This window comes from Manacus vitellinus, unplaced genomic scaffold (assembly GCF_001715985.3).
Source record: "Manacus vitellinus isolate BGI_N305 unplaced genomic scaffold, ASM171598v3 scaffold_7_pilon, whole genome shotgun sequence".
NCBI classification, from domain to species: domain Eukaryota; kingdom Metazoa; phylum Chordata; class Aves; order Passeriformes; family Pipridae; genus Manacus; species Manacus vitellinus.
In genome coordinates, this window is record NW_021940813.1 from 27280850 (window position 1) to 27308693 (window position 27844).

The 27844-nt window shown below is 41.2% G+C and overlaps 1 protein-coding gene across 1 annotated transcript; it reads left to right on the forward strand.

Moving 5' to 3' along the window:
* Positions 1–7404: 7404 nt before the first annotated feature.
* On the forward strand, positions 7405–27829 carry LONRF2 (LON peptidase N-terminal domain and ring finger 2). The gene is made up of 12 exons (XM_025896221.2): positions 7405–7465; positions 8413–8531; positions 11636–11758; positions 12785–12946; positions 13365–13590; positions 15575–15671; positions 16037–16151; positions 17459–17580; positions 18127–18285; positions 21275–21437; positions 23453–23602; positions 23921–27829. The coding sequence occupies exons 1-12, from the start codon at positions 7405–7407 to the stop codon at positions 24077–24079; spliced, it is 1656 nt and encodes a 551-aa protein (XP_025752006.2). The 3' UTR covers positions 24080–27829.
* Positions 27830–27844: the final 15 nt, after the last annotated feature.

The following is a 27844-nucleotide window of genomic DNA, read 5'->3' on the forward strand; positions in this document are numbered from 1 at the left end:
ATTTGTGCTTCCTTCTCTCAAAATTAGTAGGGTATTGCGGTACTCTCTCTTTTCCACAAGTGTATTACATGATCAGCTCTATATGAGGACAGAAGCAGTAAGGTAGTCACTGAGAAACAAGAAGGCCCTTTTTGCAAAAGTCAGAAATTCTGAAACAAGCTTTAACTGGAAAAAGCAAAGGTTATAAAGACCTGAAAAGTAACTAGTAGATATGGTTGCTTATGTACTAATTGTGTCAAAGAAAGCAAGTAGGTTGTCACTGTTAAAATAATTTTTTCATAGAATATCTGCCTGTAAATTGATCTTGTTAAACTGTGATCATGGGAGACATACTTGGCTGGTCCTGCCTGTCTCGAAGCACAGTGTGTCTTTGGAGTCTCCTTGCAATCACAGGTTCACGTGCATCTAGCATAGTTCCCTGTTTCTGTGGGAGGGTCAGGAATTTTCTTTGGGTGCTTTGGAGATCCGGCAAGGGGGTTGACCTCATGAGGTGTTTTGTTTTGGTTTTGAATCTTGCTCGTTATATCATACTTCAGTCCGTAGGAATCTTGATTGGGACAGTTTCTGTACCTGCTGTTTGAGATAATAGTTCCATTCTGACTGAGGCTTTGGTTGGAAACCTTTCCCAGCCTTGAACTAAATGCTGAGTGAACTAGTAAGCATCGAAAATGAGTCACATTTGTGTCATCATCATCCTGGCTAGGCTTCACGAACGAAGATTTAGAAGGCTCTCTCCATGTTTGTTACAAGCACGGTGGTGGCTTATGAGGCCAATACGAGATAGACATGTCCGATTGCAAAAGGCACAGCAGAAAGACTCCTTAGGTGGTATATTCAGCAAGACACGATTCTTTCTGCGTTGTCTTTTCTCCTTGAGAGTGATCCTGCATGTGTTCTCAAAAGCATCAGCAGCGTTGTAGGTGGTGTGTCTCCAGGCCTCTCAATTTGAGGCCAGAGTAGACCAGTTATGGTGATCAATATGGCCAAGGCTGAGATGTTGTTTCAGGGAGTCCTTGTATCTTTTCTTCGGGGCTCCTCTCTTGCGGCAACTGGTGGCAAGTTCACCATAAAGCAAGACACATTTGTGTACTTACTGTTTTTATTATGCCAGTGCCAAGTGGCCACAGATGGACTTGGGGTACATCATGCGAAGCTGTGCCCAAATGTCCAAAGGGTAGAGTGGGAACTGGAAATACAAGGAGGGGGTGTTGTTTCATGCTGTCTTATCTGAAAAGAGTAGCATGCATCTAGCAGAGTGTTGAAACATTAGAACTTGGATAGGAGGGGCAATGATCTAATGCATTACATTTAGCTGTATGCTGAGACATTCTTGAATTCAGGACTTCTACTGCTGCTACTGCAATTCATCTTTTAATTGCTCTGGGAAGAAGGTTATCATTGGCTTTGCAGAAATGCAGACTAAACTGTAGGTTAATGTAGGTCTGGCATGCTACTGCCTCATGAGGCTAGAGGTACAGCACAAAATCAAGGCCACAAAGCTAGTTGCATTGTCTCTGTAGCAACTCTTCTTCTAGGTAGCATATAATTTCCATTACGGTGTTTCTGCCAAGTAATGATGGGAATAGTTGATTAGCTGTGCTTAGTGGTAATGACAGTCCAGCTTTCAATAATGTAGCTGAGGACTTACTGAGCCTGAAATAAAACTGCTGGGAATCTACAGCATTTTGTTCAGCACACAGAAAGATCTGTGTTCTTCAGCCTGGGCTTTTGAACAGCAAAATACAGAGTTCAGGAGAGAAGTTAGTTCAATCTTAAAATTATATCTTCCTAAAAATAATCTAGCTCATCTATTGCCAGTGCCTTTTTTTTGAGTCAGAGTAATAATACAAGGGAGTTACTTTGTCTCCGGTGCCCCAGACCACCGAGCACATGGATAAGTGTACTGCAGGGCAAAGCAGCAAGTGGGTTGATGTCCTCTATCTTTGGGTGGGAGGGCAAGAGGAGAGCATTGCAATTTCAGTTCTGCTAATTAAGTGGTGACTGCAGTTTGTCCACTCCAGTTGAAAAAGGTCTTCTCTCCTCTTTCATTTTGGAGTGCTCTGTGCTTAGGTTGGGTGCAGAGGTGAAATCCCAGTCAGGCATAGACCAGCTCTGTAGCTGCATAGTGCAGATGAGTTATACTGGGGCTTTCTAGTGATGTCTGAATCAGCTTTCCCATGGAGGTAACAGGAGAGAAAACTTTGGCTCAAGGAGGCTTTTTTAAATTCATAATGGGCACTTCTGAAGGAAGAAAGACATGAAGAATTCTTCATATCTGCATGAAGGTAAAAGAAGTTAAAATATTTTGAAGTAGAGCTTGATGGGATATACATTGCCTCCTCTGATAGAGTCTGTTTTATTACACTGGTTGTGGGCAGTGTGAGTGTGGATGAGGAGGGAGGCCTTTGCATGCACAAACCAGCTGCTGCCTAGTGTCAGAGTCTCCAAGAAGAGAATGGTGGGGCTCTGTGCTCCGTGTCCTCATCACAGCCTATTTCAGGAGCTCCTAAGGTCATACACTGCTGTCTGCCAGTGTTGGTCACCCGGCGGAAATGGGTTTTATATTTGCTTGCAGAGTACTGTCTGCAAGTGCCTGCTTCATAATTGCAGTGGAAAGATGCTTGGTTGCAGAAGTGGACTCAGAGAGGAAAAGGTGTCTTTTATTGCATCCTCTGTGGACTAAAAGCTCTTGCACATTTCCTCTGTGATCTTTGGTTACTTCACTTCCTGAAGACTGACAGTGATGTAAATGCAAGGAGGAAAAGCCATGATATTCAGAAAATACATAGGTTTTTTTAAATGCAGTTGCTAATTCAATTAAGGTAGACTGATTATTGAGAAAACAGGCCTGCTGATTGCAAGTATGTGGTCATCTTCATTGTCCCCCTTAATCAGGTTTGGGAAGCTGATCCTGGTTTTCGTCTTCGCTGTGAAATAAAGTTTTATTTGATTGTCTTTACTGCTTCTGTTAATTCTATCAAATGTGGCCCTTTCTCTGTGCCACCCTCACCCTCTACCAAACAACCATGTGCATCCAGTTTTTGTGCATGGACTTGTCATGCTTCCATAAAGTTTTGGGGAGAAAAACTAGTTTCTGTTCAGTTAATTACTAAACCTTGCTAATTTCTCATTGAAATGAAAATATATGTTTCCTATTATTTTCCGAGCTTATGAAAAGGCTTTCAATACTGAATTGTTCAGAACTGAATGCATAACATAACAGAGCAAACCAGATTTCTTTATCTCTCTAGGGCAGAAGTTTCTTCAAAATGTGGGAAAAATTTCCCCTGAAGTACCGTGCAGATTTACTCTTATAAGCAAGACTGAAAGGTGTTTGTGATGACACTGTTTCAGTTCTGCTCATGCCTTCAGGAAATACGCTTAGGATTGAAATAGGTTTGAACAAGATGTGATTTTCTAAGAAGAAATGTCAGATAAGGAGGATTAGGGAGTTCTAGTAACTGTAAGCTTGTTCTTTCTCTGCTGAGTTCGTGGAAGAAATCTCAGTGGTAGTTTATTACAATAAAACTTCTATTATCATCTCTGATCAGTTGGGCAAAATTCTCTTAATTACTCTAATTCCCTTCCTGGCCCAAGGAGATTTTGGAGAACCATGTTCTCCTGCCAGCCTCTCGAACTCAACAGCATAATTTTTTTAAAAACTTGAATGCTTGGGCATATCTGTAAAAGTAATTTTGAGTGTTAGCTTCTGCATAAGTAAAAGCACCATGTAACAAATGTCTGCAGATGAGCACAAAGGTGGTGTGAGTGGAAAGTTAACCATTTTGGAGAAATCCAAGCTGACAACCACACTTAGGGCAGGCAATATTTGGCAGTCCAAAGGAAATTTCAAGAGGCAAAGACCCACTCAGCTCCCTTGGCTCTGGGCCCTACATGGGCCAGTTTTGTGTGGTGCAGTGGGATTATGCTGGGAGGCTTAGAGGGAGGGAGGGAGAAGCGTGGGAAGGCTCCCAGGACCTGTGGCTGGGAGGAAGTCTCTGTGTCCCAGCTGCCCGGAGCCACAGATCCTGGGAACCTCAGCAGTGCATCCCTGATTCTGACAAGGACATAAATTTTGCTGTGCAGCTGCAGACTCCCAGAAGGAGTTTGATTCAGGAAATGCCATCTGTTGGTATTTTGGAAACAGTAACATTTTCTACACTTTTCTTTTTTAATTTGACCTGAAATAATAAATTGTTTCATTAAAAAAAAAATCTTATTCCTCCCTCCTTTACCTCCAGAAGAAAGAGTGGGTACATTATTTTAAAACAAACTTGGCTATTGTGCAGTTTTTTTATTTGTGTTCATTTATTGTGTGGTTTTTTGGTTTGTTTGTTTTAACCAAATAAACTTGACAGTTGTTATAGTATAGAATCATAGAATGTTATGGGTTGGAAGGGACCTTAAAGATCATTCAGTCCCAGTGCCCCCCTGCCATGGGCTGGGATACCTCCCATTAGACCAGGTTGCTCAAGGCATTTTCCAACCTGGCCTTGAATACTGGCATAGTTGTTTACTGGCATCTAGCAGTGTTCACAAACTCTGTATGTCCTCAAGCCCTCTCCGTCCACCTTCTGTGACTAATTATAATCACCTCAATCCTTGCTGTGGTGTACACTTCCACATGTACCCTAAGTTGGAGTCAGCCAGCTGATGCCACACTTCCACTGACAAAGAACATGAGGTTTCAGTCCATCTAGCATTGCCCTGACCAGTTGTGGACCTCCCAAAGATCTTCCCAGGACAGTCTTGCTGACAGCAGGAGGCTGGGAATGAGGGATGCCTGGACTGGGTGCAGAGCTGGCAAGATTTCAGGCTGCACTGCCCGCTCTGGGAGTGGGGGAGCCTGAATGGAGGTGGCTGGGCAGCGCTCCAGCTGTGGCATCTTGTCTAGATGTTTCATTTTAGAAGACCTGTTATGCTATAGTCTCATAAATACTGCTCTCTTTAGCGATGCTGTTTGGTTTGTTGGGGTTTTTTATCCTTTCTCTCAGTTAACTAAACATTCCTTGCCAGTTACCGATTACTCATTAAGATAAGCCACACCTTACACTTTCTGAATGAGTCTTCAGTGAACAAGAGGCACAAGCTCTGAATACACACATAGCTTTTCTGGTTTGCCTCGGTGTGGTTCTCTTTTTTCTTTTTCAGTAGCTTGTTTCCTTTCATACTGTGAGACCCTTTGAACTTTGCTTCTGGAGGACCTGCAGCCTTTGCTACACTGTTGTGCTGTGTGCTGGCATTTTTTTGCTTAGAAGTCTTGCAGCAGAGACAAGATCCTGAAAAAGAGCTGATGAAGCTGTTCTCTCTCTGGGTCTGCTGAATGTATGAACTGTGTTGAATAGTGTGCAGGGAAGCATCAGCGTGCTCAAAACGTGTGGTAGTAAACAGAAGCAGGAAGCTGATTTGCCTTGCCCCTTAATCTCACACTATTTCCTTTCCCTATGGTGCCAGAAAATGCCCCACCCAGGGCCCTGTCTGCCTGCTGAGGTGCCTACCTCTGCTTACTGCCCCTATCCCCCTCAACATACTCTTCACACGTACCATACAGCAGATGCAGCGATGGAAATACAGACTATGCATTCTTACTTTACACTGTTCAAATGTAGCTAAGTTAAATAATTTCCTATTTGAGCATCTGCTAAAAGAAACAAAAAACTTGCTTCTGAAGATCTTTGGTTAATTACTTTCAATTGCATTCAACTTGTAGTCTTTAAGAATTGTGATCTAGAAATGTGGATCACTGCAGTGAAATAGAAAATGAAATAAAATATTAGATATTTAGCTATGAAGGTGTGACTTTGCAAAATGTAAAATTACTTAAAAGTCTCTGACCAAACTGTGGGCAATTGAGATAAAAAGCATGGAGAATAGGGAAGGCTTTTTAGCACGTAGAGAGGGGTGTATAACCTGAAACTGTTTGAAGTGATAAAACTTTATGTAACTACTCTATAATGGTAAGAATAGGAGGTAAAACTAAGTGTCTATTTAGATAAGACAAACTGCAAAGGAGTGTATGTGTATAACCTGTAACTGTTTGAAGTGATAAAACTTTATGTAACTACTCCATAATGGTAAGAATAGGCGGTAAAACTAGATGTCTATTTAGATAAGACAGACTGCAAAAAGAGTGTGTGTAAAGATAATTTTGAACTTGCTACTTTCAAACTGTATAAAAGGCTATGTTATTTCTTGGCTCACCGGAGTGCACTGGGGAGAACACCTGCCCCTTTGCATTCCCCGGCCGTAATAAAAGTGCTTTTCAGATTGGCAGAGGTTTCTTTGAATCAGCAGAAGCTTGCAAGTGTAATAGTTGAAAAAACCCTAGCAAACCAAGACAAAACCAATCAGACAAAAAAACCACACAGAACTCCAGTTTAAGCTAGCTTTTGCAGACCTCCTTATTTTAAGTGTTTTCTCTAGCTGTCACCATCTGAGACCAGTGGAGCAGCATCACCCCTGATATGTCATTCTGCCATTAGTATATCTGGTGTCAGTCCATGCTACAGGCAAAAAAGGCAGCAGCACTCCTTGCTGTTACTTTCCTTCTCATCCCTTGTCCCGGCACTCATATTTGTGTGGCTGTGCAGTGAACTAGCTGAGGGGAAACTGATCCTCTTAAACCTTTTTATTTATTTGTTTTTATTGAATTAGCATTCGGTCAATTGATTCTTTGCTCTGGTTCTCAGTGCAACCATGCGAGCCTGGTTTGCTGCACCAGCACAAGGGAGGGGAGGAGGTGGGCGAGGGATGTGATATTGGGCCATCCATCCTGGTAGGTGCTTGAACTTAATGAGTGGTGACACCTGCAGCAGTTGTGCTCACTCTCTGTCCATGCACACGTGTGCATGTGCCCAGGCTTCGTATTGGCAATGTGGTCTTATTGAGCATGTGTTTAGGATACTCTGGCTGAAGTGAGATGCAAATGGTGAAGCAAAGCAGGCTGGAGAGAACAGGAAAGGTACGGAGACAGAAACCCTGCGTGAGGATGTGCAAAAGGTGACATTTGATGGAAAAATCTTGAGAGAGCTAGCTTGGAGGTGAAGTTTAAAATTTGTAAAAATGCGATACTATCTCTCAGCACCTTGGAGCCTTTGTAAAGTTTATTACTAGTTCTGACAGTTTTAACCAGCTCACATTTTGGTAAGAGTTACTGTACTTAGCTGCCAGCAGCCAGCTTCCAGCCCTCTGGAGGCCTTTGCCAGCACATGAAGGTCAAGAGTGACCAGGAATAAATTTGATTTTCTAAGATGAGGTAACTGTTTTAGTGGACAAAAGCAAAGCGTTGTTTGGGACTTAGCGTGTGTTTTGCAAGGCTGCTACTGCAGCCTCCTGCAATGTTCTTCTTGCCAAGCTGGGGAGGTAGTGGCAGGGAGGTGGAGGATCGACTGGACCATCAGAGGCATGAGGTGCTGTCTCGTGTCTTCAGAGCTGCTGGACGACCAGTGGCATTGCTCAGGTGTTGGTAATGGGGTTGACGAAGCTCAGCACCTTATTAACAACCTCCATCAGCAGCCAAGAGTGCGCTGTCAGCTAGTTTGTCCATGACACCAAGCTGAGGGAGGTTGATGTGCTGGAGGGCAGGGCTGCCATTCAGACCAACAACCTTGGGCATGGGCTGATCAGCCTTGCCTATTGCAAATGCAGGTGAACGTGGGACAGAATAACCCTGTGCAACAGGATGGGCTGGGCTAGACAGTAGATCTGCAGAAAAGAGCTGGAGGTCCTGGTGGACCAACTGAATGCGGATTAGCCAGTTTTTTTCTGTGATTCTATGAAATTTTATGCTGGAGGAAGATTTCCAGCTTAAAATGTGTTCTAGAGGCCTGAGAAAAGAACAAAATAATAATGCTTGAGAAATTCATAATCCATGCAAACTGAATGATTCATGAATTTGTGGATACAGAAGCAAGGTGTGTGATCATGAAAGGTTTGCCTGCCCCGAGGAAGGCAAGTGGATATGAAGTGTGAAGGCTGCCTGCATTTTTCTTAATGAATGGCTTCCAGGAACGTTTTAGCTGAAGTCTTGCATTTGTGATTTCTTTCAAGTCCTTCGCTGATGATTTCTCACTGAGGGGAGAAACACTTGAAGAGTGTTTGGGAGAAACACTTTTTTGCTTTCTGAAATGTCCTGTAAGCAAGGTGAGGGAAAGAGCAGGTGGCATCCTGTATGTGAATATGAAAGCTGTATTGCTAGATAAAACACAGAGGTTGCTTCCAGGCTGAGAGGAATATATTTTGAGAAGGAAAGAATGAAGGAATTGACCTTTCTTTCCTTTACAGGAGAGTATAAATGTAATCGTTGTGCAGTAATGCTTTTTAAGTTACTGTGGCTGGATATAAGGTTACTGTATTTAGCATGTCCTAGTGCTTCTTTTAATGAAGTTCCGTGCAATCATTTTTGTTTTCCAGCTCCTTGCAAGTGTTCACTAATAGCACAGCGGGCAGAACTCTGTACGTTGATGAAAAACTACCAGCAAGCTCTTCACGACGCAGATGTCCTCTGCCGAAACAAACCCCACTGGCCTGCGGTACGGTGTTTGCATGCTGTAAAGAACGAAATGAAAACTCCTTTTTCTTGGGCTTTTCTCTCTACTGGGGACAGCGTGGCCGCTGAGGGTGTTGTCAGAAAAACACTGTGGCATTAAGAGGGCTGAAAATGTCTACCAAGAGCCAGTTCTTCATAGGACAAGTCTGGAAGGTCCTTAGCATCTCTGCAGCTGGTGGTATTTTGGTAGTGGGCAGGCAGCGATGTGGTTTTGTTTGTGCTGGCGCCTGTTATCTGTTACAGATAGTGCTGCAGCTTGGAAGCAGAATTGGGTCTATAAGGCACCAGCAGCCCAGGATGGCCCTGCAGGTCCCTCTGGGATGATGTTCCAAGGCAGTGGATGGTCTTGACAGGCTGTTGGCCAATGTGTCTTTCCGAGGAGTACCTCAGACTGTATTTCAGGATTGTTTTTTCCCCCTTCTTTAATCCTAAGATTTCATATCTGTGATTTCCACCTCTGTCATGGTGACTCATAGAGGGGTTGGGATTTTTTTCATAATGAAAGGAAGCGCTACAAAGAGCACTGGTTTGTGGGCAGTCTGAAGCAAGCATCAGAAATGCCCATCATTACCATTGGTTGCCTGAGGCTAGACTAGATGTCCAGCAACTCACCCCACCTAGGATTACACCTTCAGTCAGTCCCTCTCCCTTCAGTAGCAAAACTGCAGCACAAGTTAGACCAGATAAAGCCTCTGGGTGCTTTCTGGAAAGAGTGTGACATGGGGGATTGGGGAGGGCAGACCTTGGCTTCCTGTGGAGACTAAGGAGGAGTTGCATAAACGCCTTGGCTGCCTGCCTCAGCAAAGGGGGCTGCAGCTAGTGCTCATTTCCAGCCAGGGATGATGCGGGGCAAGCAGAGAGGTGCTTTCAGAAGCACTGAGTCTCTGAAGACTGTGTGTCTTGTCACCCATTAAAATCTTTAATGGTGGAAGGCAGTTCATAATCTTACCCCATATCCAGTTTGCCTTTCTGTCTAGGATAATTTCTCATGAAGTCAGGAATCCCATCTTGGGTGGCGTTGGCTGTGCTTCTGTGCTGGGGCAGAAAGATGAATTACACGTGTTCAAATGTTTTCTTGAAGTGTCTTCTCTGTTTGCCTGAATCTGTGGAAATGTGATGTGTGTCAGTCGTAGGCAGATAAAGGTTTTATTAATCCCATCTCTGAAGAATGTTAATTGAAAATGAAATTTGTCATCATGGCATAACTAGCGGTGTCTCACACGTACTTCACTTATGCTTTTGTGTTTGTGAAGACATCCATGTAAGTTGTGCTGATCCAGAATCTGTGTTCTCCAGGAGTCCTGGGCATCTGCTTTGTTTTGTATCTTGCAAAATCTCATCCAGTGACAGAGATTAGCTCAAACATTTGCTGTGTAGTTACAAAAACCCCAAAAAACAACAAACCAAAACCAAACAATAAAAGTAATTCTAGGAGTAGCTCCTGGGATGCAAGCATTCACCTACCAGTACCTTTGGCTTATTGACAGTTGAAATTTAAAGACTTGCCAAGTTACTGTGAAGCTCTTTGGTATGCTGTAGTCACTGCAGCATAGATAAGTTGGTTTCTTTTCAGTTGCTATGAAAACCAGGTCCATAGACTCTCTGAGGCAGGGAGGAGTTTTCAGTTGCAGGGCTGTGTGAAAATAAGAAAGGGAAGGTGGCAGCAGTAGTCTCTGAAGTATAAGGGACCTCTGGTCCCTGGGCCTAACTCCCAGTGTTGGATCTTTAGGTACTTTGTGTGTAGACAGCCCAGGTCAGTCCTCCCTTGCAGGTTGGATAAGGACAGTGCTCTTACGGCTCCAAAGGATGAGACCAAAAAAGCTTGTTGGCTCCCCAGTGCAGGAAAGTAATGCTGACAGAGATGGCAGGCGTGTTAAGACCTCTCTTAAGGTTTTACAGGGACTGTGCAAGCATCAAGGTAAGAAGGTCAGGGTCAGGTCTCACAGTACCTCTCTTACTGCATTGAGGAAAAGAAAAATTCTGTCACCTGGAGAGGCTGGTGTGTACTGAGGCTTCTTGTTCAGGTCAACAAATGATATTGTGCTAATTAATCTGGCCTAGGCAGTGCCTGTTACTTCCTTTTGGTATGAGTCTCCTACCCAACAGTGTAAAGGTAAAGATCTTAACAGGTCTCAGCTTGGAGGGCAGTATTGAAAGAATGAGGGAGTTACCTGCTCAGGAAGATTATGCGGTACTGGATCTTTTGGCATTAGAATGAAGGACAGAAAAGTGTATCTGCTTATCTAACCAGTCCCTTAGATGAGTAAAGCTGTACTTTCAGTAGATGTTCGTGTGGGTCAGAGGTGGACTTCCAGAGCACACTTCTATCTAATAAGTGAGAGGCAAATGTTTAAATGCACACTTTGTTTTCATTGTGAAGGAAGTAATTTCCGTAGTCAGATTTGAACTACAGTTTGATGCCCACAGGGAAATTCAGAGGTGAGACATTCTTCTCTTGTTATTAGTAGTGAGTAAAGTGGGACTTGTTCCCAAGCTGGCTACCATGCCTGTTGGCGTGTCCTCTCCCAGGATGTGGGAGAGGTAGGATGGGCTAAAAAGTTTAGATTAAGCATTGGTAGATTGCCCTAAATTCATAATGTTGTGGTCTTCTGTAGCCAAATAAAATATGTGAAAAATCACCTCTGTCCTGGTAAGACACCCAGGAGGAGTGAGTGTCCTGAACTCCCTCAGCTGCCACCTCCAGCCTTCCTCATATCACTGCCTTTTCCATGCAGCTGAATTACTGTTAAGTTTGCCTTGGTATGTGAAACTGTTCTCTGGTGTATCCAAGCCCAGTGGGATGTGTAGTAGACTTTGTCTTTGGGGAGACAAATATACTTTCTCATTTTCAGGTCTCCTCTGAGGAAAAGAGCAATGCCTTTGGCAGGGGATGATGCAGCAGTGGGTTCCTGGGGAATCTTTTTCAGCAGAAGGGACTGAATTTCCTTCAATCATGTGCGTTTTTGTTACCCAAAAAGCATCTTGTTCTTACCTGCAGAATGATGTGAACTTTCAAGTTTGTTTCTGGTGTCTTGCTGCTAGTTCAGAAATGATCTCTAGATTTGTACATTTCCTTTGTGTGAACAGGGCCATTATGTGAAAGCAAAAGCTCTTTCTGGATTGGAAAGGACTGAGGAAGCATTGAAGGAGTTTCTTTATTGTGTTGCCTTAAATCCTGAATGGAGCTCAATGAAGAAAGAAGCCCAAAAGGTATAAAAAATATTTACTGGCTACTTGGCCATCATGCTTCTTTTACTCCTACAGCCAAGTAAAATTCATGTTATTTCAAGTGACAGTAAACAGCCAAATGATAATTTGATTCAGTAGATTCCCTAGTGAATCTTTCTAGCATTATGCTATGTGAAACACCCCTCTGGTTTAGTTTGATTCTTCAGCTAGAGGAATTGTATGTTTGTGAATTACACCGCAAATCTGTAGGTTTGGCTGCTGTAATTTGTAAATTATGCTTGTAGTGTGTCAGCCAAATTTGAGTAGGTTGGTACGCAAGCACCTGGATTGCACAGGCTTTTGAGGCTCCTACTTTTAGTACCATCAGAAAATCACTTTTATGTGGGGAGTGGCAGAGAGTTGAGAAGGGGAAGCTTTGTGCTGCCCTTCCTGGAAAAATCCTGTGGTATCTGTAGCAGTTTGTCCCTTATGAGAAGTTAGACACACTTAGTGCTAACCAACCACCATCAGGTATTCTGTGAAAGATGATACAGGCAGCTTTTTATAAAAATGCAGTGAGGATTTGGCAAACTTGGTGGGGACTGGTGAGAGGGGTAACTGCTTTACACAGCTTTTAGCTAGGGGTTAAATCTGCTTGAGGATAGAGAACATGGATGCAGGGCATGAGGAACGTTTAAACACATCTTTGTTAACCAGCTGGGAGAGCATGGTCTGAATACTTCTGAAGGCAGGGTCTGAGGGTCAGAATAGACATAGGTAGGGTCAGGAGAAGGATGCAACAGCGTGTTTGCTGCCCTGGATGCTCCTGGAGAGCAGAAGCCTTTGGAGAATGAGGTGGGAATCTGAAGAGCACCTTGGAATGTGACTGTGGTTGTGGTGGGGACTGCTGTTCAGGTTTCCCATGGGCATTGGGGAATGCAGGGTGTCCTGGTTGTTGCAAGCTTCTTGGCATCTAGAAACTGTGAAGTTTTTGCATCTGTGTTCATACAAACATAAATATCTATGTTGTAATTATTACTTTTTCTTTTTTTTCTCTTAATTGACTAGATAATGTGTGAGATGTTTTTCCCAGCCTTTGAAAATGTGCATGATAGTCTAACAGCACCTTTCTCTAGTCGAACATCCCATACAAGATTGAAACCTGCATTTCTGAGTAGCATAAATACACAGTCAGCTGTGGAAGATAACTCTGTTGCTGGGTCCTCAAAGGTAAAACAAAAAGTTTTCAACATAAAAATACCAAAAGTAACTCAAGGATCTGTCTGATCTGTGTGATGTTGTCTTTGTCTGCACTCATGTAGGCATTTACTTTCATGGTAAGCCTGTTTTCTCCATTGCTGTTGTATCTCTTATTGGGATGTACTTTCTCAGAAGAATAAGAGAATGGAACTTTTTCTTCAGAAAGCAATGTGATATCTTCATGTGGGGGTCAGTTGTATTTTTGGGCAAGTTTTTTCCACTAAGGATTTTAGTATAACAGGAACATAATTTCTAGAGACAAGAGCTGTAGGGAGAGAAATGGCCCTATTTCATGCAACTGGAGAGTGATCTGTTGTTGATAAAACTAATAGAAAAAAGCAAAGCAAAATTGTCTTATGCTGTATATAACTGTTCTTAATTGTTTTAGGATACTGTGTTCAGGTTAACAAAAACCCCGTCCCAAGAATCTGATGTATTCAGAAGCACTGATTCTCCTGTTTCCCATCATGTTCTGGATCTCTATTTTGAAGACAACAAGAAGTCTTTGGGAGCTATTCTCTCCAGTTTACCTGGGGTTGGCTTAAAAAGAAAGCTGTCCAGTGATATGAGGGATTTACAGAGTTTGGATGTCCCCAATAAGATTCCTAAAAAAGGTTTGTGTTGTGGCTTAGAAAGGCAATTTCTCTTGCACATACTGAAAAACTATAAACTTTTTTACTCCTCCCTTTATATAAGTGTCAATGAAATATTCCCTATTGGAATTGGAATGATATTTTGTTCTCTGTGTCTGTGTAACAGCCTATTTACCTTATTTCAGAGCAGTTTCAGTTCATTGAATGAAAATTGTATTTTTCTTTCTCAAATGGGCCATTTCCAACGTGTAGCCCACTCACAGTTTAGTCTTTGTGTTGCTAGTGCCGTTTCCATTTTCTAGGTCTCAGCTATAGCTGAACTTCATTGTCTGTCTTTATGATTGAAAGATGCAGTAAGCCTGGAAACTGATCTTTAACTGGCATCAGAAACGGTCACATGCAACTTTACATGAAATTTTCCAAGCAAACAAAGAAGCCTTTTAAAGGGTAATAAGCCCACCCAGTTTTCTGTTACTTGATAACTGTGCTTACAATTGATATGCCACTCAAGCTTCTAACAAAGACCTCCAGAGTGGTTTTAGTACTCAGGGCTAAAAATGCTGAAGGCAGTATTTCACAGTAGTGGAATGATTGGTTAAAAGAAACTTTAAAAATGCTTCTGTACTAGTTTGCATTTTTTCCCTTAAAGAAAAGAAAAACAACCCGCACCTTGATTAGTTTGACTTCTGTCTTGAAATATTAAGAGTCTTTGAGTGCTGCTGTCTGTCCGCCACCTCTACAAATGATCAATATATAGCCATTTTCTGATCATGGTGCTGTGAAGGGAAAACCGTGTACTTGCTTGTGAACTGCAGACTCAGTAAATAGATTGTGAAACCTGACCCACCTGTATCTTCCCAGCAAAGGCCAGAGATTGCCTTTTACCCATAACCACTAATTTCTTGTCTGTGCTAGGTCCCAGTGCCATGTTACTTTTTGCAGAATTAATACAGTTAGTTCTTGCTATTACTAAATGCTAACAGGTGAGATGTAGGTTAAAGATAGTGCTGTTTTTCTTTGTAGGCCACACACCATCTACCCTGTCTGTGCTTGAGGTAAATCAGATGCTGAGCATAAGCTATCATTTAACAAAATCTCCTAGTGGTTTAACTTAACATAAAAAGCTGAGCTTTTTGGGTTTTTTTAAATGGTCAAAAATTTGTTTAACAGAACAGAGAGTGAAGGCACCATTCATGGTTCTGTTGCAACTGTCACTGAGCAACAAAGATATGAATTGTAAAAGAAGTTGCAGAAATTGCCTATGTAAATGTCATCCAAAGCTGGAGCTGAGAGCTTCAGAACTTAAATAATGCTGATGTAAAGTTTAAAGCTCATACCCTAACACCACAGGGCCATAAAGCACCCCCAAAACATCAATCTGGGCAGAATTTTTTAAGTGAAGTGTTTGCCTCTGTGTGTGCAGATTGCTGAGCTAGTAGAATCAGTATTAGCTAATGCAACTCGAGTAGTCCTTTAACTTTAAGCTGTCTGAAATGTGGGATTTGCACAGCAGCCCAGTCTAGAAGTATGTAATCTTTTTATACTTGTAAGAAAAAATAACCCTGCTGAGAAATCTGTGATAAACACTGATGAAATATGTTGACTGGATGTATTCAAATTAAATTCTGGACTTAATGTACTTTAAAACATCTGCCCTGGCTGATGTGTAGGTGGTGATAGTAGTAGGAAAGCAATAGCAGAGTATTTTAAAAACTAGACTAAAAAAACCACACAACACAATCATTTTTAGAGAAGCACATAATGGGTGTTCAGCTCTAAATAATGGGTGTTCTATTCTCTGACTGTAGATGTCATCCTCTGTTCTCCAAAAGATCTTCTGTCAAAAAAACTAAATCTCAGATGGGAAATATGTTTGTTTGGAATAAAACTTAAAAAGTAAAAGACATAAATCAGATTTTTTTCTTTATGAAAAAACAGCCTAAGCCTCATCTGAAAATGTAACAATACTTAAATATTTACTCTAATAATTTTCTAAACTACTTAGATGCAGATGTTTTACCTGAAAACACCACCGACACTTCAAGTGAGATACCAACAACTCTGGTGGATGCATCAGACTTTGAGTGTTCCCTCTGCATGAGGTATGACTGTGCTGACCTGGAATTAATATTAGAAAGCCTTTCTAGCTTCTGAAAAAAGTTTTCATGGTGTCAGAAGAGAAACCTGTGAGAGAATATCTAACTCATTACTCTGTTCCTTTTTGCTGAAACTTACATCTGGTGAATCTTTACAGATTCAGTTTTCTCCATTATGCATGGTGTTCTCCATTGTTTACCACTTCTAAAAATGGAAATCTTTTATATCCTTAGATAAAATTGTCACCCATACTTTATACAAAAGCAGGAAAGAAAGAGAGGGCTAGGAGTAATCACTCCTTTCACTCTTTGGGAATCTGCATTGTTTTTGTTGGCAGCTTAGCTTCTCTGTTCCATGTTTTCATGTTAAGGTTGTTCTACGAACCTGTTACCACACCCTGTGGACACACCTTTTGCCTCAAATGCCTTGAGCGTTGCCTTGACCATAATCCACTTTGCCCACTCTGCAAAGAAAAGCTGTCAGAAGTAAGTATGTCCTTGACCCAATTAACAAAACTGCACAAAGTTGTGTTCGTAACAAATGTGGATAGAGCCTTCCTAAATCTTGGTTCGCGAAGCCTAGCCATGACAAAGTTGAGTTCTTCTGAAAACATCTGTGTGGGGATCTTTTGTGCTCTACTTGTGAGCCTCAGCAGCAGGTCAAGGGAGATGATTCTACCCCTCTACTCCACTCTGGTGACACCCCAGCTGGAAGTACTGTGTCAAGATCTGGGGTCCTCAGCACAGGAAGGACATGGAGCTGTTAGGGTAGGGCTGGAGGAGGGCCATGAACATGATCTGAAGGTGGAGCATGAGGACAGGCTGAGCATTGAGGTTGTTCAGCCTGGTGAAGAGGAGGCTCCAGGGAGACCTGACTGCAGCCTTTCAGTACTTCAAGGGGGCTTATAAGAAATATGGGGACAGGCTTTTTAGTGGGGCCTGTTGCCGGTCGTAGTTTTAAACTAAAGGAGGGTCAATTTAGACTAGATATGAGGCAGAAATTTTTTACCTTGAAGGGTGGTAAAACAATGAAATAGATTGCTTGGAGAGGTGGCAGATACTCCATCCCTGGAAACATTCAAGGTCAGGCTGGATGGGGCTCCAAGCAACCTGATCTAGTTGAAGTTGTCCCTGCTCACTGCAGGGGGGGTTTGAACTACTGACCTTTAAAGATCTCTTCCAAGCCAAACTATTCTATGATTCTGTGAAACCAGAACAAAACAGTATTACCAACAGCATCAAGCTGTGCACAGACCTCATTTTCTCCAAGATATATTTGGTATTTCTTGGAAGACAAGGGGTTTTGCTGGTTCTTAAAGAAATAGAGGCTTCCAGTATCATGTCAGGCTCATGCCTGGGGAGTGCTAACCATAGTCCTGTTCATACCACATCTCCAGACTGTATATCTGCCTGTGGTGAATGAGGAATGGTCACTCCTTGGTGAACACTTCTGCTCCTGCAGACATATTTCTTAGAGTATTTCTTGCCAGTAACTTGACATCTCTAGGTGAAAAAAATATATGTATCTTCTGCAAAAGTGAGGAAGGACTGCCTTTTTTTCCTGGTAGTACAACTTCTGCCAAAAAAAGGGTATGGGGGGGTTACAGGTAAAAGGACAGTGGAGTGAACCACATATCCTGAAGTGGAAGTTTCAGTGCCTAAGGCTGAAAAGGATGAGAAATCAGTATGGTCCTAACTAATGTGTTCTTTGGCCTTAGGAAAGGATGGCTTGGGAGGAAGAGATGTTACCTGTCTTCTTGTTATCAGACTTAAGAGTTGACTCTTCCTTGCAGTTTCTGGCAAGCAGAACTTACAAGAAGACCGTCCTTACAGAAGAACTGATAGTCCGTTACCTGCCGGAGGAGTTATCTGAAAGAAAGAAAGTTTATGAGGAAGAAATGAAGGAATTGTCAAAGTAGGCTCTCTTTATACTACTGACAGCTGTTATAAAACTGTATTTTTCAATCTAAATTACTGAAGAAGCTTAATTTGCTTATGAAAATGCGTAAAAGGAATGAATTCGTAAACAAACCTGCCAGATGTTTTGTATTTTTGACATATTTATTGCAGATAAACAAGTAACATATCCATGGATGTTGGAGAGGCCCAACAATATTCTTAAAATAAAGATAATTGCCTTTTCCTCTGAAACAATATAATAGCTTTAAAAATTATAATAGGGTTTTTCTGGGAGTAGAATTCAAATTATGAATGGATAAGGTCAGGAAAAGTTCAAGGATCTAGTTTTTGTCAGTGACTTGTGAATCTTATGCCATGTATAAACTGAAAGAGTCTGAAATATATTTGTCTTGTAAAAATGACAAACCTTTAACAGACATACATTTATTTATGAAGAATGAGTTTAAGGAAACCACTGGAATCAGTCTTGTATTGAGGGTTCATGCTGAATATAGCAGTAGCCAGAAAACAAAGTGAATTTTTTTAAACAATTATCTTGCAGTTTGAATAAAGATGTTCCCATCTTCGTATGTACCATGGCCTTTCCTACCATCCCTTGTCCGCTACATGTCTTTGAACCTCGTTATCGCCTAATGATAAGAAGATGCATGGAAACTGGTACCAAGCAGTTTGGCATGTGCTTAGCTGATGAATTAAAAGGGTAAGGAGATGAGCTAAGAATGTCCTGTTGTTGCAGAGGCTGTTGTGATGATAAGGAAATACTACAGCACAGTATACTTGTCTCCCCAAACCACTGTGGTTCCTTCCAGTCTTATGTGAACCAGTACTAAAGTTGCTTACTTCTTAGTTCTGTACTTTAAACATTCCTTTTGACACAAAGATGTAATTTTACTGCTCCCCTGTTGGATGGATAGCAAGAATGCAACTCATCCTGCTACTGCAGGCTCCAAAAATAGCACTTAATTGGCTGTGTGGTTGCAAAGCTTGCTGGCCTGTTTGTTCCAGTGAAAGCTGACTGTCTGTATAAGGTTCCTCCTCTGTCTGCTCAGTTTAAAAAAACAAAACAAAACAAAAATAAGGTAAAAAATCCAGACCTCCCATAGGTTTCCTGCATGAGTGGTATCATTTTAATGAGACAAAGTATACCTTTGGCTGAGAAGTCTGTTTTGCTGCTGAATGTTGAATTTTGACATTTGTCTTTACCTCTGTGTTGCAATGTCTAAGCTATCTGCAGTGAGCGAGTGAGTTACATTGTCTTTCTATATGATTTTACCTTTAATTCACTTTTGTGAATTCTGACATTGATGTGTTTCCAGCTTCCAATGCAGAGACTGACTAGATGACAGTTAAAGGTCCCTTACAACACAAAACTATTCTATGATCCTATGAAAACCTTCAAGTTTTACGTACTTTACAGATAATAGGCTTTTGGGTGAAGGTGATAAGACTATGCTCATTGCAGAAATACGAGGTGGTCTTGAGAGGTCTGCCTTATGAGATGTGATAGTTACTGACTTCAGAAGATACGTTGGCATGATGCAGGCTGTAGAATGGATGACAGGCATGGGAATTCTTAAGAACACGTTAAACAGGCATCCTCAGGAGCAGCATTTTTATAGTGATCATCATTGGAGGTGAGAGGAGGGCAGTCATACTGAGGCTTGGCAGCCTTGCTTTGTCCACTTCATGTTTTCTTGGGGAGGATTTTTTATTTTTCTCCCCGACTGGACAGTAAGGTGGCTGTAGGAATACAGGAGATGCTACAGCTTCCAGTCAGCTGTGGCTGTGCTGCAATGCCATTTGGCATGTTGTCAGTGCTGCACTCTGGAGTTAAGGTTCCAACAGCAGCTGATGCTCCACAGTTCCTTTCAGGTCTGTTACCAATTTCGTGGAAGCAAATACTTGTAAGAGTGAGGGCAGAATGACCCTAGGACATTAGTGAAACTCTCCTTATATCCATGAAGGCTTCTGGAAGAGCCAAACTTACTTGGAGTCAGGTATAATACAGAGGGCCAAGGGCTTACAATCCCCAAAACACAATAATTGGTTTGTTAGAAAACATTATGAAGGATATTTTAAAATGCAATCAGTGTGATTAGGTTTCTGTGTGTGGTCTGTTTTAAGTTACTAAAATAATTAAACTTTTTGAGCATGATAATTTAAATCAAACACTGAAGCAAAGAAAGCCTGTAGCTGTAGACACCTAGCAGGCTGTTGCAGCTTCTTACACAAGTCAAGAAGTTCTTTTGTTTATTCAAAATTGCGAAATCAACTTGGGAATACAAGTGGGGAAACTCGTTTTGCCTCATCTACTAAGACATGGATACGTAACTCCCTTGAAAAACACAGTGACAAAACACGTTCAGTTCATTACCTTCCTCTGTTTTATTTCTCCATTTTAAGTTAAAGCTGGGAGAAGAATATAAACTTTTAATGTGTCAGTACATTTTATACCCGTCTCCAGGTGCTTTCTTGACCTCTTTGTTTAAGGTCACTTTCCAGCCAAAAGTAACTTCTCAAAGAACAACAAAAAAAGAAAAAAATCATCACTTCTGTATTATTTTCTAAATCCAGTATGAATGTCACTAAAATCCTTAATTAAAAACAATTGTCATGTAGCTGTTTAAATAGTGTTTAGTGTAATGCTACTGTAATAAACTAATAAACTCACTTTTTTTTAAAATCAATCCTACTGGTAAAGCACCAAGGCTTAGCTGTTTGCAGCTGTACTCTTCTTGCTTGTCCTGATTTTTTTCCTGTGGAGTGGCTGGAAGAGAACAGTTGTCCGCAGTGGTGAGCTTCCCCTCTGCCCCTCACAAACCCACAATTTCTGGTAAAGCAGAAACAGAAGTAATTTCTTCATTACTCCATTGTAAGAAATGACCAAGCCCTGGTAAAACAAGTGTTTCCCTGATAAAGAATTTATCACACCCTGCAGGGATTTGGTATCTTGAGATGAGACTAGATACATGCAGTACTTTCTCCTGCCTAGCAGTAGGCTGAGGTGTAGAGCTGCAAATGTATTGTGGTGAAGAGTCATTGTACAATCACCCTCTCTAGTGAAATCACTACAGCACAAAGGTAGAGTAGGTAATCTTGATAAAGTAAAAATTTTTTGCATGCTTGTTTCCAGGGTGTGATTAAAACCTGTGCCCACTTTAAATATAATGGATACAAATGTGCTTTTGTAAAGAGTATTTTGGGTTTGTTCTGATTTTTTTTTTTTTAAGGAAACAGATGCAACAAAAATCTTGCTATATAGAAGCCTTTTTCTTCTAAAGCCTGCAATCCTCTGCTTACACGTTGGAGTAGGGGGATAGCCCTCACATTTTTCCTCAGTTTCTGGGCTTCCTTGTGGTATCTTTACCCATCTTGTTTTCTTTGCAAACCAGGTGAATTTGCCACCAGCAGCTGGCAACTCCCAGAATGAAATATGCTTTATTTAGTATCCTGTCCCTTTCCAACCATCCCATGCCACAAACATGCCCTGAAAATACTGCTGTCCAGGTCCTCTGAGGGAAGGCAGAAAGGGTGGGGGTTGTGTGGCTTATGGGAATAAGCAGAAATGTATTGTCACCAAAGCAGGATCCTCTTTCAAATAAGAAGTGCTCAATTAGGCCCAGTATTTGTCCTGATGTCTGTAAACACGTGTTGATGACTTCCACTTTTATGCCCTTCTGTCATTTCAGATTTGCAGATCATGGCTGTATATTAGAGATCAGGGACGTAAAGTTTTTTCCTGATGGACGCTCAGTTGTTGATACAGTTGGTGTCCGTCGTTTTAGGGTCTTAAGCCATGGCCAACGAGATGGATATAACACAGCAAACATCGAGTATCTTGAAGATAAAAAGGTGATCTATGGTGCAAAGTTATTCATACCCATGTATTGCTGGATTCACTTAAATAGCCTTTCCTTGTTGCATTTCAAGCTAGCTGTGCATTATTTTTAAACCAGTATCATTACAAATACACTAAAGCTCTATTTTAAAAACCGTGGAACAAACTTTGTCTCTTCTTTCCCTTTCTTCCTTTCTGCCCTTATAATTATCTCTGCTTAAAGTGTTACACTCCCTTCATGGATCTCAGAGTAGCTTCTGAGATGCTAAGGTCTGTCATGAATGTGTAGGTGAGGTCGGAGTAACATTTTAAAACTGGTACAGAATTTAAAGTCTTCTAAAAGCACATGCTCCTGTTGGTAGAGAACTGACTGTTCTCTTGCACTGAACAGACAATTGGCACACTTCCTATGTCTTCCAGACTCTCATTTACAGAACTGGTCCTCAAGTAAATGTGAGGGTCCGCTCTTAGAATGAGTTCTGAGTGACATGTAGTTAACTGTGCCATGTACAAACCTCTGTCAGAGCTGACTGAGAGCAGAGAAACCCAGAGAGGGGAGTAGCTTTTAAAAACAGGTCCTCTTAGAAAACCTGCATCAAGTGAGGTGCTTATGATGGATGTTGGCCAAAGGGTGAATTTTTGGCCATGCTTAATAGCTTCCTGGATCATCTTCAGACCATGTTTGTAAAACCCTGGTAGCTCTTAACATCGAGTTTAGTAGTAATCTCATGCCAATTGATGGAGTTGGTTGGGTCATACAGCTCTTTAGCTCACTCTCATAGTTGAAGTGAAAGTCTGTAAAGTCTTAGTAGGGCTTTTCTAACCTGTGCAGAATGATGCAGTTGTTTGTCAGGGCATGAAGGGTAGATCTCATGGAGGTGTCTCTGCCTGTGAAAGGCTGGAGTAGGTGGTCTTCTCAGAGTGAGGGCTCTGCTGTGTTTAAATCCCCAGTGAAGAGTGGTGGAACACAGGTATCAAGGCAGTGTTTGTAGATGGCGCCAGAGACCCACCTCTTCCTAATCAGTGAGATTTACCTTGTCTCCAGTGAGAGACTGGTGTCTGTGTTCAGCACCTTACATTCATGTTATATCAGATGGTGAGAAATCTCAGTCCAAAGATGCCTGTTGTATCTGCTCTTAGGTACCTACCTTAAGATGAGATTAATTGCCCTCTAGAGCTGTTTCTCCTGAACTGTGAAAGGCATCCACAGCAGCTACATCAGATGTGCATCTGAGTAGCATAGCTGAAATCACACCATTGATATGTACATGTTAAAGGGGAAATAAACCCAAACAACCCCCCCAAAAAAACCAAAACAAACCAAACAAAAAACAAACCACAAAAATCAAAACTCAAAAAGCCCCCACAAATCACCATTTGGTAGTGGGTTTTGCCTATGCTTTTTTTCCCCCCTTAATAGCTAATAGTTAGGCTGTGCAACTAAAACACTCTTTGCTTCAATGAGGGTGTGTTTCTTCATGGCTGTTTCTGGTATTGGGAAAGCATCCACTTTCTCTGTTTCCTGCCTGCTCCAGTGTCTGTCCTCCTCCTTCTCCTTGGCTGTCCTACCATGGCCTTAACACTTCTATGGAATACTGCTGGTCTCTTAAGGGCCATAGATCTCCCCATCTCTGTGCTCGGTGGCAGTAGTGCTTGTTTTGTCTTGCCAGACAGTATACCACTGTTAAGGGTTGTTCTGTGACAGGGACTTGAGGCTGTGGGTTTGAGATGATTAATATGATGTCCTAGGATTAGAGAGCAGAATCTTCTGTTGTGCCAGTATTTAGGAATGGATATTAGCAGGGCAGTTACTGCTCCAAGAAATGTCACTTCAGAACACCTAGGGGAGGGTAAAAAACCTCCAGCATCACAGGTTTGAAATCTGAGACTTAGGCACAGTTGGTTTAGATAAGGGCATTTGAACAGCTGTAGTCACTGCATTATTTTGCTTCGTTTGCTTCTGGAGAAGCATATGGGCTCCACGGTATCAAACCTGTTTTTGTTCCATCTCCCTTCTTTTAACAATAAGGTTGAAGGACCAGAATATGAAGAACTTGTCCGTCTTCATGATTCAGTTTATGATCAAGCTGTTGCCTGGTTTACTTCTCTTAAAGACAATATGAAAGTGCAAATTCTCAATCATTTTGGGTCCATGCCAGGAAAAGAACCAGAGCCACAGGTAATAGAACCTTCCTACTTAAACAGCCTTATTCTATACCAAATTTTTACAGTAAACTGTTTTCTGACAGATTTTTGCTGTGGTTTTGTACATTCTAAATCTTATTGGCATGAAGCATGGAAAACAGTGTATCTATGTAACTTGATAGCTGAAGGAATAAGTTCTTAGTGGTATATGTAGACAAAGAGAACATCTGCAATTAAGTGTTTAATTGTTGCTTGAACTGTTTGTGTTAACTTTTTTAGCAAATACAAGGTGAGAAGGAAGGCGATGTTCTTAATACATAATTGGTGAATACATCTTTCTGTTCTTTTGCAGAGCAACCCCAGTGGTCCTGCCTGGTACTGGTGGCTCTTGGCAGTGCTGCCTCTGGAAAACAGAGCTCAGCTGGCTATATTGGCTATGACCTCCCTTAAAGATCGTCTTATTGCCATCAGACGCGTATTGATATTTGTGACTCGCAAAAGACCCAGATAACATGGACTTCAGTTGAGTGGGCACTGAAAAAGCATCTCATGATAGGTCGTTCTAGGGGAGGGCAAAGGGGAGGGGTTGTTTTTGTATTTTTCAAAGATTCCTTCAAAAAAAAGCAGCCCTTTCTGACTATGTCCTGCATCCATCGATTGCATCAGTTTGTTATCTTGGGTATTCACCAAACCTTGCACACTCTCCTGTTATCCTGATGAAAACTGAGCCTCTACAAAGCTGTGCTACATTTAGAGTGTAGCTGATGGATGTGGATAATTGCTTCAAAGTACTGCGATAGAGTTGATGTTTCTAGCCTGCAAGAGAGTTAAGTACTAGAGTTGCACCATTGGCCTGCATGTGATTTGGATTTTCACTTGGTAGGAAAAGGAAACTGAACAATGGATTGAAGAGGTGTTTCCTAGACTTGTAGTGAGCAGAAGAGGAGTTGTTGCTACCCAGCAGAAGTATGCATGAAGACTATAACTGACACTACTGTCTGTCAGTGAATCGGAAGGCACTCTGTCATAAACCCACATCTCGCTTTCTCTCTCTCTCTCTCTTTCTCTCTTCAGCAAATAGTAGTCTGAGGAAAAAAACAAGTTAAGCATTTGTGGTCAAGGCATCTGAGGATGTTTGGATGAAAGAATAATAGCTACTGAATAAGTACACTATTAAGTAGCCTTAGGTAATCCCTCCTTTGTGATTTATGTGTTGTAGCAGAATGAGTATGTACAAAATGTTTGGAAAGGTGTACTTTGGTTTCTTTGAAAAGAAAAACCAAAGTAATCCTAGCTGGTCTTACCGCTAAATTCAAATCAAGCCGCTCCCTAAAGTATGATAAACACTGCTGTGAAATAATGATTTCACCCCAAGTAGGAGGGAGGCATGCTGCAGTTTACTCTGAGCACCTGCTCTGCGAGTGGGACCAGCGAGGATGAAAGATGGGGAGGTTTCCATCTCCCTCCTTCCTGCAGTGTCGTGCCAACCTCCCGTTACATTGAGGTGATCTCTACTGAACGCGTTTCAAACCGAAAGTATTGTAGTTTAGTACCAGTTGCTGTATGTGATGGGAATCAGTCCACAGTAACACCGTGAAAGGAGTCACAAACCGAACCTATAAAGGCAAGTCTCAATGCAAGCTTAAGTCAGGTGTTAACCTTCATTTGTCTCTTTGATTATTTTTTATGTATTATTTTGTTATTATCTAATTTTGATAGCTATTAAATTGATCGCTTGTCAGTCAAATGATCAATATTAGCTCAACTGCCAATGAAATAACTCAGTGTTACCAATTCAGTTGGCACAGTTTCCTATATAACTAGAACTGATACTACCAACAGGGAAAAAAAATTGACTTGAATCTCCATGTGCTGCAAGCATAGCAAGACCAATGTAAAGACTTGTTCATGTGCAGAAGTCTGGTAAGAAGAAATGGCTGCTTACCTACATGGTCAAAGTGCCTGGTTTCTTTTTTAGTTCTTTTGTCCTTATTTGTCAATGAAGAGGTATTTAAACTTTTTTTTTTTCCACTTTGCACATGAATTCTGGACTGCATTAAAATGCCGTGATTGAGATATATTACCTGCTCTCTTTGGGTATTGTAGTTATAACCTGTGTGGTCTGGGAAACAAAAATTGAGAGTTTTTTTCCTTTCAGCAAATGGCTACCACAAATGGTTTCTGTAACATACCCTGAATGTACTGTAACTGCCTCTACCTTGAACACGCCTTTTCTATTTAAGTAGTTTGTAAGTATATTCTCTGAATTGTGAAGTGCATAATGTACAACCAATGATGTCATAACCTCTACAGTAGCCTTCTGCAAGTTCTGCTACCACCACCAAAATACTCAAAATTCAAGTTAAATGCATTTCCTCCAGAATCTGAAGATGAGGAAGAGGAATTCACTGAAGTGTAAAGGACTGGTTACATACATGGGGGAGGAAATGTCAGAAGTCAGTAGGTCTTCAGCCCACTGTCAGCTGAGCTACTGAAAGGTGATTTCACAAACTAATTCTCGGACCAGAAGATGGACTGTATTTGATCTTGCAATCCTTTCTGTTCAGCTTCCTGTTCTTCCCATTCCTTTCCATGCTGTGTATTTCTTCGAGACTCACTCATCTTGCTTGTTTGTGTGTCTGCCTAGTTTTGAGTATTACTAGCTTAGCTGAAAGAGGACGCCAATTGTATTTGTATATTGCTGGTCCCGATCTTATATGTGCTTAATTTTACAGATAGGAGTGCATTTAAGAAAAAAAAATATCAAGGTGCTAGTTAGTGTCTTCTTGGCTTTGCCTCAGTAAACGTTAATGTTAATATTCTTCTTTGCAAAAGTGATTTGTTCAAGATACCTACTTTTGAGGTACTTCTGAGAGAAAACCCTATGGAAAAAGAGAGGTTGTTTACTGCTGTTCTGTAATGTGTAAAGACATTCTACATAGGAAGTGACATTACTGTGTTCATGAAGGCCTGCATAGTTAATGGAGTGATTGATATTGAAAAGAAAGCGGAACTTTCTTTTCCCTGTAGAGGGATTTTTTTTTAGTCAAGGTTTAAAGCGGTTTGTGAATATTTCAGTGACTGATGTTTTGGATAAATGATAATAACAAGGGAATTGTCTGTGTATGGATGCAAATAATCATATTAGCAGCCCAAAGCTGACTTTTCCTCCAAAACATTGAATGCTGATCAAATAGCAAAGCTTTAATAAATAAAAGAAATCACCACTGCCCTGTGGTACTTGCTTTCTAAGGGAAAGTACCAGTTTCATTTTTACCAAATCACCTCTGCCATATAATATCTACAGCATCCAGTAGTACCTCACAGGAAAAGCTAGCTATCTTATTGCTCTCTAGAGGAGATGTCCATGTTACAGCCAGTCTATGCTTAGGTGTAACTTGTCGCCAAGGTACATGTGAAGGCATTGGAGCTGAGCTCCTGGAAGAGATAGACAGGATTCGTTGCCTTTCTAGCTCATTACACTTTTCTTGCTTGCTATCCAAGCAAGGATGCTGGGATATATGATGAGTCTTTTCACTGTGGTGAATGTGGCCCTTCTTTATACATCGTAAAGAGGCCAAAAAGAAAAAAAAAATCCCTCTACCTCTACACCTGTTGTTCACCTGTAAAATTTCAAGCTACAAAATGATATATATATTTTAACCTTTTTTGTCTTTCAGAAGCATACTAATTGTTTGCCACTGAGGCCTTTTATCTACTGTATTTTAATATGTTCATTTGATAGTCATCAAGATCTCTTTGTACTTCTAACCTGTAGAACTTGTCATGTTTCTTACTGCTCTTTTTTCCCTGTTCTCCAGTCCACTTTTAAATTGATAAATAGAAAGCTGTACACTCTCTATTCCTGTTACATTTTACACAGTGGAACTGGTATTTTGGTAGCGCCTTAATTTTGCAGTTGTGAAATGATTGTATCAACTCTTATCTGGGGCTTCTGACCAGATGTAAACGAGTATGTTTAATGTAGATAAACTTGAAACCATTTTTTACTGTTTTAAAGCTAGAAATTAAATGGAGTGTGTACATATGTATAAATATAAATTATTAATCTGCACCTTTTTGTATCTAGTAAATACAGGAGAAGTTCATGTTCTAACCACATTTGGCACTTTTTGTTGCATAAACAAAGCCAAAACTTTTTTTAAAGATTGCAATGTTCATTTCATGTATATTTGCAATATTCATGGGAAATGTATTTAATTTATGTGATATTTGGAATAAACCAGGTTGAATTTATAAGCGTGTGAGTTCATGG